The 17,492-nt window shown below is 70.5% G+C and overlaps 4 protein-coding genes across 4 annotated transcripts in view; 2 read left to right on the top strand and 2 right to left on the bottom strand.

The window, feature by feature from the left end:
* Positions 1-131: 131 nt before the first annotated feature.
* On the top strand, positions 132-1,106 carry CHLNCDRAFT_132911 (hypothetical protein; the record flags this gene model as incomplete). The annotated part of the gene is made up of 2 exons (XM_005851933.1): positions 132-219; positions 373-1,106. 2 exons carry the CDS (start codon positions 132-134, stop codon positions 1,104-1,106), a joined length of 822 nt encoding a protein of 273 aa, XP_005851995.1.
* A 2,105-nt stretch (positions 1,107-3,211) lies between these two features.
* On the bottom strand, positions 3,212-5,277 carry CHLNCDRAFT_132909 (hypothetical protein; the record flags this gene model as incomplete). Its single annotated transcript, XM_005851610.1, has 8 exons — positions 3,212-3,339; positions 3,452-3,485; positions 3,697-3,744; positions 3,932-4,000; positions 4,289-4,414; positions 4,591-4,703; positions 4,852-5,019; positions 5,172-5,277. 8 exons carry the CDS (start codon positions 5,275-5,277, stop codon positions 3,212-3,214), a joined length of 792 nt encoding a protein of 263 aa, XP_005851672.1.
* Positions 5,278-5,699: 422 nt separating this feature from the next.
* Positions 5,700-6,375, top strand: CHLNCDRAFT_132908 (hypothetical protein; the record flags this gene model as incomplete). Its single annotated transcript, XM_005851932.1, has 4 exons — positions 5,700-5,763; positions 5,876-5,943; positions 6,076-6,108; positions 6,271-6,375. The coding sequence occupies 4 exons, from the start codon at positions 5,700-5,702 to the stop codon at positions 6,373-6,375; spliced, it is 270 nt and encodes an 89-aa protein (XP_005851994.1).
* Positions 6,376-7,058: 683 nt separating this feature from the next.
* CHLNCDRAFT_132907 (hypothetical protein) overlaps positions 7,059-17,492 on the bottom strand; it is a gene marked incomplete at both ends in the record, with an annotated part of 13,894 nt that continues 3,460 nt past the window's right edge. The window contains 22 exons of the mRNA XM_005851609.1: positions 7,059-7,279; positions 7,537-9,009; positions 9,259-9,958; positions 10,154-10,259; positions 10,499-10,602; positions 10,786-10,859; positions 11,034-11,661; positions 11,898-11,956; positions 12,271-12,382; positions 12,662-12,821; positions 13,089-13,218; positions 13,367-13,479; positions 13,735-13,889; positions 14,110-14,280; positions 14,435-14,556; positions 14,755-14,848; positions 15,210-15,336; positions 15,582-15,675; positions 15,996-16,284; positions 16,494-16,622; positions 16,813-16,876; positions 17,073-17,284. Coding sequence (XP_005851671.1) covers positions 7,059-7,279; positions 7,537-9,009; positions 9,259-9,958; positions 10,154-10,259; positions 10,499-10,602; positions 10,786-10,859; positions 11,034-11,661; positions 11,898-11,956; positions 12,271-12,382; positions 12,662-12,821; positions 13,089-13,218; positions 13,367-13,479; positions 13,735-13,889; positions 14,110-14,280; positions 14,435-14,556; positions 14,755-14,848; positions 15,210-15,336; positions 15,582-15,675; positions 15,996-16,284; positions 16,494-16,622; positions 16,813-16,876; positions 17,073-17,284 — 5,337 coding nt within the window. The remainder of the gene's footprint in view (positions 7,280-7,536; positions 9,010-9,258; positions 9,959-10,153; positions 10,260-10,498; positions 10,603-10,785; positions 10,860-11,033; positions 11,662-11,897; positions 11,957-12,270; positions 12,383-12,661; positions 12,822-13,088; positions 13,219-13,366; positions 13,480-13,734; positions 13,890-14,109; positions 14,281-14,434; positions 14,557-14,754; positions 14,849-15,209; positions 15,337-15,581; positions 15,676-15,995; positions 16,285-16,493; positions 16,623-16,812; positions 16,877-17,072; positions 17,285-17,492) is intronic.

Raw genomic sequence — 17,492 nt, 5'->3', positions numbered from 1 at the left:
CCGCCCTCACCGCTTGCGCCCTGCAGCAGGGCTCCAAGTAGTGGGGCGAGGCCCTCAGCCTGACTCTGCACAACCACCAGCAGTGCCAGGGATCGATGGCATGGCTAGCCCGGCAGCGGCCCGGCGTGCACATGCTGGAAGTGGCCTCGGCAGGAGGCATGGGGGAATGGATGCACCACAGCCAGCCGCGCGTCGAGCTGCACCTTCCTTCTCCGCCACGTGAGCGAGCACTGTGCTGCGGCAGGAGCGGCGCTGCTTGCAGGCGCCCTCCACGCGCTCTGTCGCGCTGACGGCTGCAGCTGCGCCATCATCATCACGGCGTGCATTCACAGGGCGCCCACTTGGCTGCTGTTGCTGCTGCTGCTGCTGCAGTGCCCTCCCTCCGGGACCTGGAGACCAGCTTTGTGCACGTCTCAGAGGCGCAGCTGGCGGCCATCATGCAGCACACGCAGCTCACCAGGCTGCGCCTCGAGTATGCCGGCCTCAAGGCGCTGCCGCAGCAGCTCAGGGGCATGGCCAACCTGCGCTGCCTGGAGCTGTGCAGCCAGCTGCGGCTGCCCAAGGGCTTTGCCAACCTGAAGGGCCTGCACCTCACCCGCCTCCAGATCACCGACACAAACCTCGCGAAGCTGCCGCCGGCGCTGAGCAGCCTGACGGATCTCGTCCAGCTGATCCTGACAGAGAATGAGCAGCTGGCGCACGGCTGGGAGCACCTGGCCAACCTGCCGCGCCTGGAGACCCTCAGCCTGGGCGGCAGCTACAGCCTGAACCCCGGCCTGCCCGCCTCGCTGACCACCTTTGCCTCGCTGCGCCACCTGAGCCTGCGCCTCACGCCGCACCTGGTGCGCAGCCTGTGGCCGCTGGCGCCGCGACTCGCCCACCTCACCTCCCTCGACATTATGGTTGCCGACATGGAAGAGCTGCCGCACGCCATCACGCACCTCTCCCGCCTGCAAAGCCTGGACCTGCGGCACAACCACCTGCTGGCCTGCGGCTGGCAGCGCCTGTCTGCCCTGCGCCAGCTGACGGCGCTGGAGCTGGAGGGCTGCACCCACGCCCCCGCGGACCTCCATCTGCTGCTGCCCATGGCGCAGCTGACGCTGTGAGTCTCGGAGTCATTAATTATTTCGTCCACTCTCCCAGCAGTACTGCACATTTTCCTCTCAGCTTTGGTGGCCATTGCGAACTCCTGCCCTGTACATATGTTTATTTTTCCTATGAGCAATTGTTATCAACAATTTGATGCAGCCGTGGGCAAGAGCGGCGCTAGGGCAAGCAGGCGCTCGGCTTGATCGGCGTTGCTGGGTCCCATGCGTGCATCGGGATGCTCTTGCCTTATTGTGGCCAGGTGGACCATGTGCTGCTTTGGCTGGGATGCATGCACACTGGGATGCATGCACACTGGCAGTGTGACGCCCAGCGTACGCTCGTCCGCCAAGTGGCGGGCCATGGCGCCGGCGCCTCATGTGATCTGCCCCGATTTGAAAGCCCGTGTCTTGGTTGAGAAAAACGACGCCCTGTGTTTCCTGGGCTTCTGTTTTTCTACCCAGAACTCTTGAGCGTCCATCCGCCAATTGGCCGCCAGTGCGCTTTTCCCGCTGCGTACCTCACTGAGCGCTTCAATCACCCGTCCGGTGTGGTGTGGGGGCGAGCCGTGCCCCGGGTCGTGCCCCGGCTCCTCCGGACGGAAACAGCAGAGGCTGTGGGGCAACGTCCTTCCCCTCGGGCCATGGAGCAGCCCCGTGATGTCCAGGAGGTGGGTGGCAGCGCTGCAAGCGCCGGGAACCACTCACTACTCCCCAGGGTTCCGCCGCCCAGCAGTGGCGGCGACCGCCGCCGATGTTGCGCGTGCCTAGCCGCCTTAAGTCGCATCTCGACTCCCCCTCCTCCCGGTCCCCTCCTGATTGCAGGCCGTCGACGGCGGCCCGGTGCGCGGCTTTGCCAGCAGGGACCACGAGGCGCGCTTCGTGGCGCACTTCCACGCCACCTCGCTTGCCGCCGACCGCAGAGTGCACCTGGCCGGAGCCCTCCTCAAGCTGACCGTCGCCTTCAAGCCGCTGGCAGCCCGCGACTGGGGCTCCGCCGCCGTGGCCGCCGCCCACGGCAGCTGGTCGCTGCTACTGCTGCTGCTGGCGCGGTATGCGCCGCACGCCTACCTCCGAGCCCGCACGCCCCTGGTCGTCTTGGTCCAGCTGCTGCATGCCCTGGTGGGTCCCCAGCATAAGTGAGGGGCTCCGTGCAGGCCCGGTAGCCTGGCAGGCATTGCCCCGAAGCACCACCTCGGCCAACCCACCACCACACCGCTGCCTGCCGCTGACCACAGGTCACCAGCCTGCTTGCGCTCGCCACTCTGGGCCCGCCCGGCTGCCCCGCGGCCTGGCAGTTCTGGCTGCGCGAGGCCAACCTGATGCTGGCGCCCTGGATCGCCATGCTGGCGGTGGCCATGCCGCTGCCGTTCCGAGTGGCCGCGCCGGCGCACGCGGCGGCGGCCGCGCTCAGCCTCTCGGCCACCGGCTGGCGCCAACAGGTGTCCCTGCAGCTGTGCCCAGACAGCGGGCGGCACTACGCGGCCGCGGCGCGCCTGGCAGCGGCCGCCGTGGCCTGGCTGTCACCGCCGGCGGCGAGGGGCGCTACGCGGCCACCCTCGCCTGCCGCGGCCTTCTGGGGTTTGCACGCGGCTGCCCACCTGGCCTTGTCCTGCCTGGTCCTGGCCTGGCTGCACCACTCGGATCGCCGCAGGAGGCGTGAGTGGGCGCAGCAGCTGTGGCCTGCGCCCACGGCCCCCCACCGGAGCAAGGCTGCGGCGCCCGGCCACACTGAGGCCACGCCCACCACCCTGGCAGCCGCCTGGGTGCTGTGCCCGCTCTTCTGGCTCGGGTGCCTGCTGTGGCTGCACCCCGCTGCCCCCTGCCCCTCGCTCAATTGCACCAAGTTATAAAGTTTTGAATTCTACCTGTGAAGCCTTGCGTCTCGGTGAAATAGGGCAGGGGGCGACTCCCATCGCGCAGTTGGTCACCCCCAGGACAGCTGGCGCTTACAACCTATGCGCCGCAGTTCCGCTCAGAAAACGAATTCGTTGATTGCTCTCATTTGCCTCTAGCCGCTTCAAGGTGACAAGTTGTCACCAGCAGTTCAGCCGGCACATGCACACACAGCTGCTGCATTGCCAGCCGGCGCCAGCTGGCGCCAGCCATTACTACAGCCGCCGCCACTACAGCCGCCGCCTGATTAGCTCGATGTGGCGAGGCCCCACGCCGCAGCAGCCCCCAACGATGCTGGCTCCCAGATCCACCCAGCGCGCCGCATGCCGAGCGTAGGCCTCCGCCAGGATGATCCCGTCTGCATGGCACACCGGCAAATGGGTGCCGCTGGCATCAACCCTTTGCAGGGCTTGGTGGGCAGGCAAAAGCCTGGCCGCCGTGCTTGCGGTCAGCAAGCAGCAGCGCCACACCCAGCTTGCCCCGCCATGCCTGCATCGTAGTCTTCTGCGGGTGCGGCGGGCGCCGCCCGCGAGCTGCTGCCGCCCTCCAGCCACTCTGCAGCCACGCTCTCGCAACACCACACACACACGTATCAGATTGCAGTGGGCTGGCTGGGAGCAGTTTGCCGGAGGCTGAGTTGAACGGGGCAGGGAGGCGGCAGGAGCGCGCCTGAGGTGGTGGTTCTAAAGCCATTGGCATAGCCGCCGATGCGCACGCCAGGCGGTGCGGCCGCCTTGAGCACCGGCAGCGCCGCGGCCACCGCCTGCGCGGCGGGCGGGGCGCACGCAGGGCGGGTGGGTGGCGGCGGCGGCGCAGGGCAACCGCTGCCGAAGCTTGGGGCGGCAGCCACAGAAGCGGCGGCAGCAGGGGCGGCTGCAACAACAGCAGCAGATGTTGGGGCCAGGAAATACAGGCAGCTGGCGCCGATCTGCTACCGATCTGCCACCCACCTGCGGGGAGCAGCAGTTGACCAGCACCGCTTCCAGCCCCGGCAGCTCCGCCACCGCCACCACCGCGTCCTGCGGCAGGCAGGCAGGGGACCACCCCCGCCGACCGCCTGAGCATCATTCGCATCACTCGCATCACTGGCAGGCACCAGCTGCGCGGCGCCAAGGGCCCAGCGACTCCTCCGCCGCCTGCGCCTCCCTCCACTGCCTGTAGAGAGCCTCAAGCCAATCAGGCGAGGCCGAGGCGAGTAGTGCGCCGCCCCGCCACCTCCCTCTCGCTGCCTGCGGAGCGCCTCGCAGCTGCGCGGGGCCAGCCGCGCCACTTGCCTGCAGCGGCTCCCCGCTGCGCAGCAGGGCCACGTCGTCCCGGTCCTCAATCGTCCAGCTGGCCCACCAGGGCAGGCCAGAGGCGGCGGCCGCGGTGCCCGCCGCCAGCCCCTCGGTGCAGGTGGAAAGCGTCTCGCACAGCAGCAGGTCGCAGTGGTGCTTGAGGGTGCCTGGCGGGAGGCGCCGGCGGTTTGGGGGGGAAGCAGGCCTAGGGGGGCATGCAGGTGCAGCCAGGGGGGCTGCGCAGGGCACGGGCGGCCCCGGCTGCGCCGCCTGACCGTTCCAGCCCTGCTGCAAATAGCCTTGCGCCACCGCCACATATACAACCACAGCACAACCGCAGCGTCGCGCTTGCCTGCCAGCAGATTGTACTCTGGCTGCATCTCCTCAAAGGCCCGCAGCCCGCTCGCCTGCGCCTGGTAGCTCTCCCTCAGCGGCGGCAGGCAGCCTGCGGAAGGCAGGGGGAGCGGCGGGCGTGTGGGGTGCCCTTGGCGCCATTGGGGCAGGCGGATGGGAAGCGCTTAGCGCAGCTGCCACGCGACAGACCGACGCATGGCAGGCAGGGTGCGGAGCGCGGCAGCGCCACGGCGCCGCACCTGCCACCAGCACCTGCCGCCCGCTGCCGCTGCTGGCCGCTTCTGTCGCGGCCGCGCGTGCCAGCCGCGCCGCCGCTTCCAGCAGCTCCTGCTGCAGCCCCGCCTTGCCTATCCGCCCCAGCGACCACTCCGTGCAGGCAAAGCTGTTGACCGTGATCACATCCGCTCCTGCATGTTGCGAGTGCGGGCATGAGCAGCTGGGGGCTGGCAAAGCGGCGGCATCACGCAGGCTGGCGCCACCGGCGGCGGCGCGCCTGCCGCGATGTTCTCTCGGTGGACCTCCGAGACCGCCTCGGGCGCCAGGTCGTTTGCCAGGGCACCCGCCAGGAAGAGCTGCTCGTACTCCAGGCCCGGCACCAGCCGCTCCACGCCCTTGGCCTTGAGCAGGTGGCCAATGCCGCCATCCAGCAGCGTAACAGCACCCATATGGGTTCTCATCACTGTCCTGATGTCGCGAGAACCACTCGATATACATGAGGGGACTACCCGGCAACAGCAGCTAGGTGCAACGCCACGTCATCGGCGCCGCACGCGGCGCTCAAAACCCAAGCAGCACAAGCCTTATTGTGCTTTTCAGCTGATTCCGGCAACTCCTCCTGCTAGCACCTCATCCTCTCAGAGCGCCGCTAGTCGAACAGGCGAGTGGCACAGGGCTGCTGCTGGCACGCCCGTGTGGTGCGGCCATGCGGCTGCAGGGGCTCAGTGCGAAAATGGCACGACCTGAAACTCGCGCCTGGCAACAGTCCAAGGCCCGCCCAGGTCCCTGGCTGCCTGCCAGCCTGCGCGCCGCCGCCACCGCCCGCTCGCCTGCTGCCTGCCTCCCACCTCCCCTCTGGTTGCAGCACACCATGAGCTCCAGCTCAGTGGAGGACCTGCGGCGCTGGGTGGTGCAGAACAAGCTCAAGGCCATCTGTTGCGCACCGCCGCCGCCGCCGCCGCCGCCGCCGCCACTGCCCCTGCCACGCTGCCATTGCGCCGCACCAAGCGCCCCTCGCCTGCCGCTTACCATGCCCTGGCTCTGCAGTCTCATTCTGGGCCACCGGCCTGTCTGTGTCGCTAGCCTACCAGTGGACGAGGCCCATCCCGACCCAGGTGGAGCACTGAGGCAGCTGGTACCGCTCATGCTCCCTCCCCCACAAATGCCTTTTAAAGCTGTGTGCCCCTTTCTGCGGGGCCTTTGCGACAGCCCAGCTGAACTCAAGATGGGGTTGCACCCTGCTGCAGCTGAAGCTCATCCACTCGCGCGTGTATGCCCAGGTGCGCAGCAGCTGCTGGGGCTCGTTTTAGGGCCTCGCTAGTGCCACTGGCAGCTGCCACCTCTAGCTGCACGCCCTGGCGCACTGGCGCCACACCTGCCGGACCTCCCGCACAGGCTGCTCACGCTTGCGCCGCCGCTGCCACCCCACCCTGTCTGCGCAGGCGCTGACGCTGGCTGGGCTGGGCATTGCTGGAGTGGTGCAGTGGCTGGAGGAGCCTCCTCCCGAGACCACTCCGGCGCCCAAGGCCACCGGCTTCGACCGCTAGCCGCCTGGCAGCGGGCGGCTGTGTCAGGGCGAGCCCGGGAGCTGCATGCCGCCAGTGGTTTGGGGACGGGCGCGCATTTGCATGCGGCTCGGACGAAGGGGTGTGCTGTGGCGAGGCGAGGGCCGACGGTTGATTTGGTGCACAGAAAATGAGGGCTGAGGCGGTTTGCAGCCGTGGCCATGAGACAGGCTGTGAAACGGCAGCATGGATCCACGGATCGTGTGGCTGAGCGAATGCTGAAAGGGGAAAGGCGGGAGGGTTGTCTACGAGAGGTGCCTGCTCAGCTCCCTCGCAAGGACCGCTTGCACTGCCTTGCTGCTGGCCTCCAGGTGGTGCTCAACGTGGTCCCTGTCCCTGCCTCTGCCGCGTGAATGTGCTGTTGCATGGGTGCACGAACTAGACTCTTGAAAATGAAAAATGCGGGATGAAAACTGCGGCGTAAAAACAAGTAGCATGGTGACACAGCACACATGGGGGATGATAGATAGAAGCAAGGCTAGCTAAGCAATCGGTTGCTGGCTTGGTTGCGGGGCGGTGGCATGGATGGGTGTGGGGTGCGAGGGGGGGCAGGCTGCCGCTGTGGGCCTTGCCGAGGGGACGCCCTGGGGCCTGCCGAGAAGCAGCCCCTGCAGCCGCAGGGGCTGCCACCGGGGCTGCCTCGTGCCCTGCCGCCCTTTCCTCCCTCACTCGTCAGTAGTGTCCCGCAGGAAATCAGGAAGGTCCCGGAACAGGGAGGCTTCGCTGGGCAGGCCATACGAGTCCTGCTGGTGCCCCAGGGCGCTCGCCGCCGCGCCGTACGCCTCCTCCCGCCCCTCCTCCTCCTCCTCCTCCCCCACCTCCAGAGCATCCTCGTAGCTCTCCGCCTCAGCCGACAGGCGCAGCTCGTCGCGGGGGGTGGCAAAGGCTGCAGTTGGTGGCGGGCAGGCAGGAGAGGGCGGGGAGGGGACAGAGCGGGGCGGTGAGGCAGCGCAGATGCATCGGTTTGTGGTGGGCGGGCAGGAGTGGCGGGGAGGGGGAGAGCGGGGCAGGGAGACGGGGCGCGGCGGCACGGAGCGAGGCAGGCGAGAATGCAGCCGGCTGTTGGCTGTGGGCATGCCTAACCAAGGCGTGCAGCAGCAAGCAGCAGCACGAGGGATGCCACGCAGGCGCCAGCCCACCCACCGGAATTGGCGGCGCTGCCTGGCCGGCTGGCGAAAGGCCCGCCGATGGGCAGCGCGCCTCCCAGCCCGGCAAAGGCCGGCAGCGAGGCGGTACCGGCAGGGAAGCCGCCTGCTGCCGCTGCGGCTGCGGCTGCGGCGGCCGCGGCGGCGGCCGCTGCGTTGCCGCTGCCGCCGCGTGCCAGCGGCTCTCGCGGGCTGAACACAGGGGCAGTCACCGAGAAGCTGCCACCTGGCGCGGCGCCGCCGCGCTGCTGCTGCTGCAGGCTGCTGGCGCCGCTGCTACCCAGCAGGCCCAGCATGCCGCCGCCGCCGCCGCCGCCGCTGCCAGGCATGCGGATGTCGGGCGTGCCGGCGCGGGTGTTGCCGGCACTGCTGCTGCCGGCGCCGCTGCCTGCAAACGCGGCGGCGCCGGGTGCACCGAACGACAGCACGCCGCCTGTGCCGGGCTGCTGCTGCTGCTGCTGCTGCAGCTGCTGCTGCTGGTGGTGGGCGGAGGCAGGGCCCTCGTAGCCACCCATGGCCCCGCCGGTACTGAGCCGCCGCAGGCTCAGCAGCGCCTGCTGCTGCTGCTGCTGCTGTTGCTGCTGCTGCTGCTGCTGCTGCTGCTGCTCTCCCGGGCGGGCGGCCAGGGAGGCAGGGAGGACATGCAGGAAGAGGCAGGCGTCGCCCTCCCGGCAGAAGCCGTGCACAAAGTACTTGCAGATTTTGGGCGGCTGCTGCGGTACCGCCGCCGCCGCCTGCTGCAGCAGCTGCGCCTTGGCTGCATCCAGAGCAGCCAGCAGCTGCTGCTGCCGCCGCTGCTGCAGCAGTGCCAGTGCCACGGGGCCAGACAGGCCTCCAAGGCCTGCGGAGCCGGCGGCGGCGGCCGCCGGCTGCGGCGGGCGCTGCGGGGAGGCCAGCAGGCTGCCGCCGCCGCCGCCGCCGCCCTCGCCGCCGCCGCGGCCGCCCAGCACCTCGGCCCAGCCGTCGCCGCTGCCGCCGCCGGCGCCGCCGCCCGCCGGCTGCCACAGCCTGCTCCTCAGCGCTGTGAGTGCAAGGTCGTCTTGTGGCGCCAGCCTGGCGGGGCTGCCAGCCGCCGCTGCAGCAGCCAGGCTTCCCGCGGATCCGCCCCATAGCAGGCCGGCGCCGGCGCCGGCGCCGCTGCCGCTGTGCTGCTGCTGGTGGTGGTGCTGCCGCTGCTGGTGCTGGGCCAGCGAAGGGCCGGCTGCCAGCGGCAGTCCCGGAAGGTCGACAGACCAGCTGCCGCGGCTGGCGCCGCCTGCGGCAGAGCCTCCTCGCCCGCTGCCGCCGCCGCCGCCGCCGGCGTCGCCACCCCACAGCGAGCCGCCGCCGAAATCCAGGAAGGTGCCGGCCGCGGGCCCCGCTGCTGCGCCGCCGCCGCCGCCGCTCGCCTCCGCGCCCAGCCCGCTGGGCTGCTTGGCGGGGCTGGGTTCGGGGGTGCGGGCCGCAGAGGCAGCCAGGGACTCGGAGCCGCCTGCAGGCATGAGAGGCAGCACACGCAGGCAGCAAGCCGCAGGGTGGGCGAGGGCAGTCACCTGTGCGAGCAAGCAGGGCTGCGGGAGGGTACTGCTGTGAGGTACAATGATATGAGATACTGCAAGGTACCGTGAGGCACCGCGAGGTACTGCCCATGCGCTACAGCCACCCGCGCAGACGCATGCACATGCCAGCCGAGCGGCGCAGCTCCGGGCCACGCCTGCCGCCGCGGGGCGGCGGCACGCACCGGCAACGCCCTCCACGCTCCCCTCCATGCTGCTCCACCGCCCGCTGCCAAAAGCGGGCGGCGCCAGGCCTGGAGCCACGCCGAGCCCCGCGGCCGCCGCCGCGGCCACGGCCGCCGCCGCGCTGCCGGGCGCCGCGGGCTCCCACCCCTCGCTGACCACGGTCCCTGTCGGGCTGCGCAGGTTGTCAGCAACCGCCAGGGCGGCCTCAGCGGCATCCAGCATGCCGCCGCCAGCCGAAGCCGACGCTGACGGCACGGCGGCGGCGCCGCCGCCTGCCTCTGGCGGGTGGTCGTTCAAAAGGTCCAGCAGCCCCTGCTGCTCTGACAGGCGCTCCAGGCTGTCGCTGCGGTCGTGGTGCGGCAGCAGGCCTGTGAGGGCGGCAAAGCCCGCCGCCGCGCCCGCGCCGCTGTTCCCAGCGGCGGCCCAGAGCTCCAGGGCGGCGGAGCTGGCCGGCAGGCCGCCCGCTGCGCCGCCGCCGCCGCTCACGGGCAGCGCAAACAGCCCGTGGGCCTGCTGTGCCTGCGCCTGTGCCTGTGCCTGGGTTGCCGGCAGCGGCAGCGGCAGCGGCAGCGGCAGCTGCGGCGCCGCGTCGGGCAGCGAGGCCGGCGGCGGCGCGGCGGCGGCCGCCGCCTGCGCCTCCAGCAGCCGCCGCTGCTTCTGCAGCAGCACAAAGTGCTCCTTGGCAAGCTTCTCTCGCTCCTGCAGGCGGGGCAGCAGGAGGACAGGTAGGCGCGTGTGTGTGGTTTGCGAGCAGGGGCCTTGCAAGCAGAGAAAGCTGCTCCTGAGAGCAGAGCAGAGAAACCTCTGCTCCTGCTGCTCCCTCGCGAGGCGCGTCGGGATGCCTCGAGCCAGCAGTCAAAAGCAAGCCGCAAGCCGCAAGCCGCAAAGCCGCACCTGGCGCTGCCGCTCCCGCTCCAGCCGATGCTGCCGCTCCCGCTCCCGCCGCTCCGCTTTGGCCGCCTCCAGCGCCGCCTTGCGCTCCGCCCGCTCCGCCTTGGCCCTGCAGGCGCGGCGGGGGCAGATTGTGTGTGTGTGTGTGTGTGTGGTGTGTCATGGGCGGTGGGCAGGTATGTGGTGTAGGTATGGGGTGGTTTGGTGATCAGTGTGTTGTGGGTATGTAAAATCGGTGCCACGCTCTTCCGCAGACACCCGGCAGCGTTGCAGCGCCGGTGCAGCGATCCTCCCAAGGCAGCCAAGTAGAGCAGAGCAGAGCGGAGCCTGGCGGTCGGCCCCGCTCACTTTTCTGCGCGCTCTCGGTCGGCGCGCTCTCGCTCCGCCTTGTCGCGCTGCTGCTGCTCGCGCCGCGCCCGTGCCTCCTCCTGCCGCTCCCGCTCGATGCGGGCCTGCAGAAGAGGAAAAGTAGAGGAAGGGGTGGTGCGAGTTGGAGTGATGAGAGCCTGGTGGTAGGGGTGATGTCGGTGGGTGTGGTGGTGGCGTGACGTGCGGGGGCAGGCACCAGCCTGGCCCCCTGTGTGCGCCGCCTGCGAGAGCAAGCTGGCGCCAGGGCGCCGCCCCGCTTTGCCCACCTGCTCCGCCTCCTCCAGGGCCAGCATGCGGCGGGCCTGCTTCACCATGTGCTTCACCACCGCCAGGTCGTCGCCTGCCGAAAGAAGACACGGGTGGCGGCGGCGGCGAGTGGATGCACGGGTGGCGGCGGCGGCAACTGGTTTGTGTGTGCAAGGGCCTCACACTAGGCTGTGCTGCCGGGCTGCCGGGCCGCCAGCTCAGCCCACAATGCAGCGGCAACGGGCGGCTGGCGGCACACTGCACCCACCTGCCAGCTCTGGGGGCAGCTCCGCATCAGACCCCTCCCCCTCCTCTTGCTCCTCTTCCTGGTCTGGCGCCGCAGGCAGCAGGATGCACAGCTGCACGGTGTCCTCTGCCACCAGTTCCAGCAGTACCGCCACGTCGGCGTCAGCTTCCGCGTCGGCTTCCACGTCGGCGCTGCCGCCCGGCTCCAGCTGTACTGAGGGCGCCGCCGAGACATACACAGAAGCTGCCGCGCCAGCGGCTGCCGCGGCTGCTGCCGCCGCAGAGGGGCTCTCCTGGCCGCCAGAGGCGAGGGAGGTGCGGGGTGTGGCGATGCCGGGTGGCAGGCTGCCGCCGCTGCCTGGGTCTGCCCGCGCCAGCAGGGCAGCGACGGCAGAGTTACTGGCAGAACTGCTTGCTCCAGACAGCCCGGTATCTGTGCGGCGCAGCGGCCGGCCCGGCGCCGCCGCCACAGCAGCCGCAGGCAGCGGCTGCTCCCGCCGCGCCGCCGGCGGCTCGGCGCCAGAGGTACTGGCGGCGCTGTCAGACTGGGCGGTATCGGAGAGGTCAGCTGCAGCGGCAGCTGCCGCCTGCTGCTGCGCCTGCAGCTCGGCATCCATCAGCAGTACCACATCCGCCTTATCCAGTACCGCCTGCAGCGGTACAGCAATGTGGGACGCAGGAGATCGGCGGCCCGGCGGCACCGTGACGCGCCACAGCCTCTGCAGCATCTCCCCTTGGGGGCGGCAGGCCAGCGCAGGCGCCGGCATGGCGGTGGCGGCGGAAGCGTGGGCCATTGGCAGGGCAGCAAGCAAAAAACAGGCGATAGGGCCGTCTGCATGGCGGGCAGCACGCAAGACAAGGTGATAAGGAGGCTGCCGCCGCATACCTTGATGGAGGAGAGGCGCTGCGCCACCGACTTCTCCATCCCGCGGCTCAGCTTGATCACTGCAGGCAAACGGGAAGGTGTTGATCAACCAAAGGTGGTTTAAGGTTGAGGGGTTAACCTTAGAAGGCAAAAGGAGAGGCTCGACCACAGGCGCAGGGGGCAACCATTGCTGAATCAGCCCAGCAACCTAACAGCACCCCCGGCCCAGGCCACCGCTGCCTCCGCTGCCAGCAAACCAGCCGCCAGACACCTCCAGCACGCCACGGCGCCAGCCCCAGCCGCCAACCCAGCCCAGGGGCGCAGCTGCCAACCCGGCCGGCTCCAGCTGGCATCCACCCCCACACTACAACCGCAACCTCCCCACTAGCCTCACCTGCATCCAGCTCCGCCTTTACCTCCGCCAGCAGCAGGCGGTGCAGCTGGCGCTTGGCCTCCGACACCAGCGCCTCGGGGCAGCCGCCCGCCTCGGCCTGCTCGATGCGGGCCTGCGTTGGGAGCAGAGGGCGGGGGTGTGTTGTGGCGGTGAGGTGGCGGTGAGGTGCGCGGCGTGTGGTGGGAGGTGTGGTGGGGCAGGGGCACAGGCAGGTGGCAGACAGGCAAGCGAGTGCAGGCGAAAAGAGAAAAAAAACACGAGCGTCGGGCCAGGCCTGCCACCTCGGCCACCAGGCACACGCGTGTGTCCGACACAGACGGAGCGGAACGGGAAAGAAGGAAGGAAGGAAGGAAGAATGAAGGAAGGAAGAAAGTATGCGGCCGGCGCCTACCTTGAGGGCTTGGTACTGGAAGGGACCCTCGGCCGCCTGCTGCATCGCCGCCTCTAGGCTCTGCATCAGCTTGAGGAGCCGCCGCGCCTCGCCCACCTTCACCCCCGCCGCCGCCGCCTCCTTGATCGCTCTCGACAAGTGGGCGGTGCCCACGCCGTCCCTGCGGGTGAAGACGAGGGGGTGCAGGGAGGGGTGCCGGGCCGGTGTCAAGGGGGAGCGCAGGGAGGGGTGACGGGGCATGTCAAGGCCAGCTGGAGGGAAAGCGCAGCGGCGGCAGCTACTGGTGGAGGCATCAAGGCCCAGCTGGCCGCGGCAGGAGAATGAGGATCAGACAGAGGCCGGCGGGGCTCTCTGGTGCTAGGCCTGCTGCTGGGCATAGCCAGGCAGCAGCCAGCGACTTGCTAAGCAACACGGGCCTTGGCCGCACCTGAGCGCACGTGTCAGGCGGGCCTCGGCGGCGGCCGCCACGCGCCAGCGGTGCACCGCCTCCCTCGCCCGCGTCGCCTCCGGCAGCAGCAGCTCCCCGCACTGCTCGGCATCCTCGATGCACCGCTCGACTGCACACCCGGGGCGCAGTGGGGCGGCAGCAGCGGGGTTCAAGAGAGGATCGAGGCCGCTGGGCGCAAGGGCATGTGACGATGTCTCAGGCAGGCCATGCGGTGGTGCGGTACAAGCAGTACAAGCAGTACAGCAGCAGGCACATACCCGCGTCCGCGTCGTCCTGCCTCCCCAGCCTCTGCAGGTTGCGCAGCGCGGCCTCGAGCGCGCCGCGGCAGCGGCTGGCGCCGTCCAGCCGCAGGCGCAGCTCGGAGGCGGCTCTGCGGCGGGGCGGGCGACGGGAGAGGAGGGTGGGCATGGCAGGCATGCAATTATGCCCGTGCATTTCAGCACACACAGGCGCACTCCCATCGCCCTTTCAACCGGCCCCAGCCGACCCACCCCGCCCATCTCCCTCCCCCACACATCACCACCACAGCACACCTGGCGGACGCACCCCACCAGCACCATGCACAAACGGATCATTGTCCCTTGCAAGGGAGAGCGACGCATCCACCTCCCCCGCCTCTGCTCACCTGTACGCCCCTGGATCGAGCTCGTGAGCGCCCACCTTGCGGGCAGCCAGGATGGCGGCCTCAAGGCGGGGCAGGTCCGAGACGGCCTTGCAGCTGGCGGCGGCGCGGGCCAGGCCCTCGGCCGCCCGCTCCACCTCCAGCTTCTGCTTGACTGCCTGCGGTACCAAGCCGGTGCAGTACAAAGCGGTGCTTCAGTGCCAGGCAGAACGGGGCCCAGGGGCACAGCGGCGCGCAACACGGGCCATCGGCCGCAGCCCCGGCACACAGGCTGCTGCATGGAAAGCTGCGGTGAAGTGCAGCTAGCGCTGCTGTGCATGGGGCCCACTGGTGTTGCCGCCGCCATGTGCCAGGAGCGCGGCCGCCCGGCGGCCTCACCTGTATGCGCGGCAGCAGCAGCTCGGCGCCGACGGCAAACTGGCAGGCGCCGGGGGCGGCCGCCGCGGCCGCCGCCTCCGCCTTGGCGAGCACCGACTTGAGCGCGGCGCTGCCGCTGCGCGCCTGCGCCAACGCCTCATCCAGCCGCGCCGCCGCCTCCACCGCCGCGCCCTGCGTCAGGAGGGCGGCGGTGTGGGCGAATGCCGCGCAAGCACGCAACCACGCAAGCAGGAGCAACACACACGCATCACACACAGACACACACACACACGCACACACACACATGCGCAGAGGCGCCAGGCCATGCCGCCACCCCCAATCCCACCTGCGCCTGCAGTTCTTTCAGCACTCGCTTGGCCTTTGCCACCCCAATGTTGGCCTGCCGCGCCTCCTCCGTCGCGCTTTCCAGCTGCTGCAGCCGCGAGTTGAGCTCCGCCCAGAACGCCTCTGCAGCGCAGCACGGCCAAGGAATCCATATTATATATACAGTTCACTCGCAGACCATTAGGACAATATGTGATATAATAACAATGCAGCAGTCGGGGGCAAGACATGCTGCGCGCTGGCTGCCCACTGGGAATGGGGGCCGCCTGTGCATGTGGCAGGCAGGTGGGCGGACAGGCGGGCGGGCAGGGGGCGGCGCACCTGCGTCCACGGCGGGCGGCGCACCGGGCCTGCGCGCCAGCAGCGCCCCAGCTGCTGGGCCAGACATGCGTTCCACAGCCGCGTCAAACTGGGCCTGCGGTGGAGGAGGGGTGAGGAGGGGTGAGGCGACTCGGAGGGGGATGGGGTGGGGTGGGATGGGATGGGATGGGATGGGCTGGGCTGGGCTGGGCTGGGCTGGGCTGGGCTGGGCTGGGCTGGGCTGGGCTGGGAGGGGAGGGGAGGGGAAGGGAGAGGGGTGGCAGGGAGAAAGGGAGAGGAGGGCAGACGCGGCTGGCCTGGCACCCCCCCTCACATACACTCACGCACATAGACATCCCTCATTGTCGCCACCCCACCCACCGCCACACACACACAAACGCCACTCACAGTGCGAGTATAACCTGCCCCGCCCCCCACAAACACAGGCACACACAGGCCCGCTTGCCGCTCCCCACCTGCGCCTTGGCCCGCTTGATCCAGCGCTGCTTGAGCGCCCGAGCCTGCTCCACCTCGCCCGCCAGGCTGGGGTAGCGCTCCGCCGCCGCTATCGCCTCGGCGAGCTCCTCAAGGTTCATGCCGCCGCTGTGAGGCAGGGAGGGCGGGGCGGGTGGCGTGCCGGGGCGGGCAGCGCGTCGAGCGGGGCGGCGGCGGCAGTGGTTGGCAGCACATGCAGCGCGTGCGCGGCGCAGTGTGTGCATGCACGGTCGCGGCATGCACACAGGAGGGCTCCCAGGGGTCTGGGGCAGCTGAGGGCAGCGCACACACACACACACACACACAGCACGTGCGGGGGCCAGGGATGCAGGCGCCGCACACGCCCAGCCCACCTGCGCGGCTGCAGCACGTCTCGCAGCCGGTCCCCCGCCCCGATCTCCGCCTGCAGGCTGCCGGCCACCGCCTCCGCCACGCGAACAATGTGGTCTGCGGGCAAAGGGCGGGGGGGGCAGCCGGGGAGGGCGCAAACGTAAACACAACTTGTTTTCGAGCAGGGAGAAGGGGCGCGGCACAGCAGGGCCCATGCGATGCATGCGGGTGAGGGCCGCATAGGCGCGCGTCGGCCGCAGGCGGCAGTGGCAGCGGGCAGAGCGAGCAGGGACCCACGCACGGCCGCTGATCCCTGGATAAACCAGCGCACCCTGCCCCGTCCCTGAACCCTCCCTCTCCTGCCCCTGCACCCTACACCCTACCCAGCCCCTGCACCCTACACCTTGCCCCGCACCCCACCCTGCCGGCAGCCCCACCTGAGGCGTGTGGCGCCGCCGCCGCCAGCGCGGCCACCAGCTGCTGCGCGACGTCTCGGCCCGCGGGGCGCAGCAGGGCGGGCATCCCCGAGCCCGGGTCCAGCCCCACCGCCTGCGGCAGCACCTCGCCCAGCGGCTGCAGCGGCAGCAGCGGCGCGCCGCGCAGCGTCTCCAGCAGCAGCATGTCGGCGGCAGCGGCGCGGCACCAGGCCTCCAGGCATTGCAGGTCCAGCTGGTCGTCCTCGCCCAGGCCGCAGGTCATGCCAAGCTGGCGCAGCCGCTCCCACTCCTGCATGGGAGGGCGGGAGGGAGAGGCCGGGGTGGGTGGGGTGTGGGGTGGCGCTGACGGCGCTGGGGTGCTGGGCAGGCGCGGGGGTGCGGGGGCGGACGGCAGCGAGGAGGCGCAGCTTCTGGGCAGCGCCGGTGCCCAGCAGGCAAAGGAGAGGCGGCGGCGCCGGCAGGGGCCAGCCTGGCGGGGAGGGCAGTGGGCACCCGCACCTGCAGGCACTGCTGCGCGCGCCAGATGCCCGCCCGCGTCGCCGACTGCCGCACGTCCGTCTGCAGCAGCAGCACCGCCTTGCAGTGGACGAGGCGGGCCATGGCGGCGCCCACCCGAGCCACACGCTCCTGCGTGGCGTGGAGGTGACGGGACAACGCGGGGAGCGCAGTGGCATGGGGTCAGCAGGGGCGTGCGGCCAGCAGGCAAGCTTTGAATTTAGTTTACAGCGCGGTGCGCGAGGCGGACGGCCGGCTGTGGCGCTGGGCTCGCCTGCTGGCTCGGGTCGGCGAGGTCTGGGGAGGCCAGCAGACACGCCACCTGCTTCTGCCCAGCTGCCACGGCATGCATGGCCAGCGAGGCGCAGCCGGCGCAGCCGCAGCTCCTGCAGCAGAAATCAGGGCAGGTGGGATGGCATGGCAGCAGCGGCAGGCGAGCGCAGGGCCGCCGCAGGGCAGGCGGCGGCGGCAGGAGGGCGGGCGAGGCGATGACAACTTGCAGCGCAAGGTCCACACCGCATCCAGGGCCCCCCGGCCAGCTCCACCCAGCCTCCACTCAACTTCCAGCCGACTTCCACCCACCTGACCCTGCACAGCGCGGCCTCCGCCCAGCCGCAGTAGATAGCCGCCTGCTCGTCGGGATGCACGCAGGCGCCCGCCAGCGAGCTCCCGGGGAAGCTGGCGGGCAGCTCGGCGGCGCTGCCGCCGGCGGTCGCCTCTGTCACGGCCCGCGCCTCCAGCAGGCGCGCCTCCACCAGGGCGGCCGGCATGCTGCCGGGCTGTAGGTCGAGTTCCTGCACAGGCAGGAGGCAGGAGGCAGGGGCAAGGGCGGGGCGGGGCAGTCAAGGGGCTGGTGCAGCGCTTTGGGGAACCAGCGCCGGTGCAGCGACCGGGGGCAGGGAGCCTGGCGCCGAGGCGAGGCGGGAGGGAGGGCAGCCGCGCCTGCTTCCGCTGGCGGGCTGCCGGCAAGGCGACCTGCCTGCGTGGCCGTGCCAGCGGCCC

The sequence above is a fragment of the Chlorella variabilis genome (genome assembly GCF_000147415.1).
Source record: "Chlorella variabilis unplaced genomic scaffold CHLNCscaffold_1, whole genome shotgun sequence".
Lineage (NCBI taxonomy): Eukaryota > Viridiplantae > Chlorophyta > Trebouxiophyceae > Chlorellales > Chlorellaceae > Chlorella > Chlorella variabilis.
The sequence above is the reverse complement of the archived record's forward strand: the minus strand, read 5'-3'. Positions and strand labels throughout refer to the sequence as shown.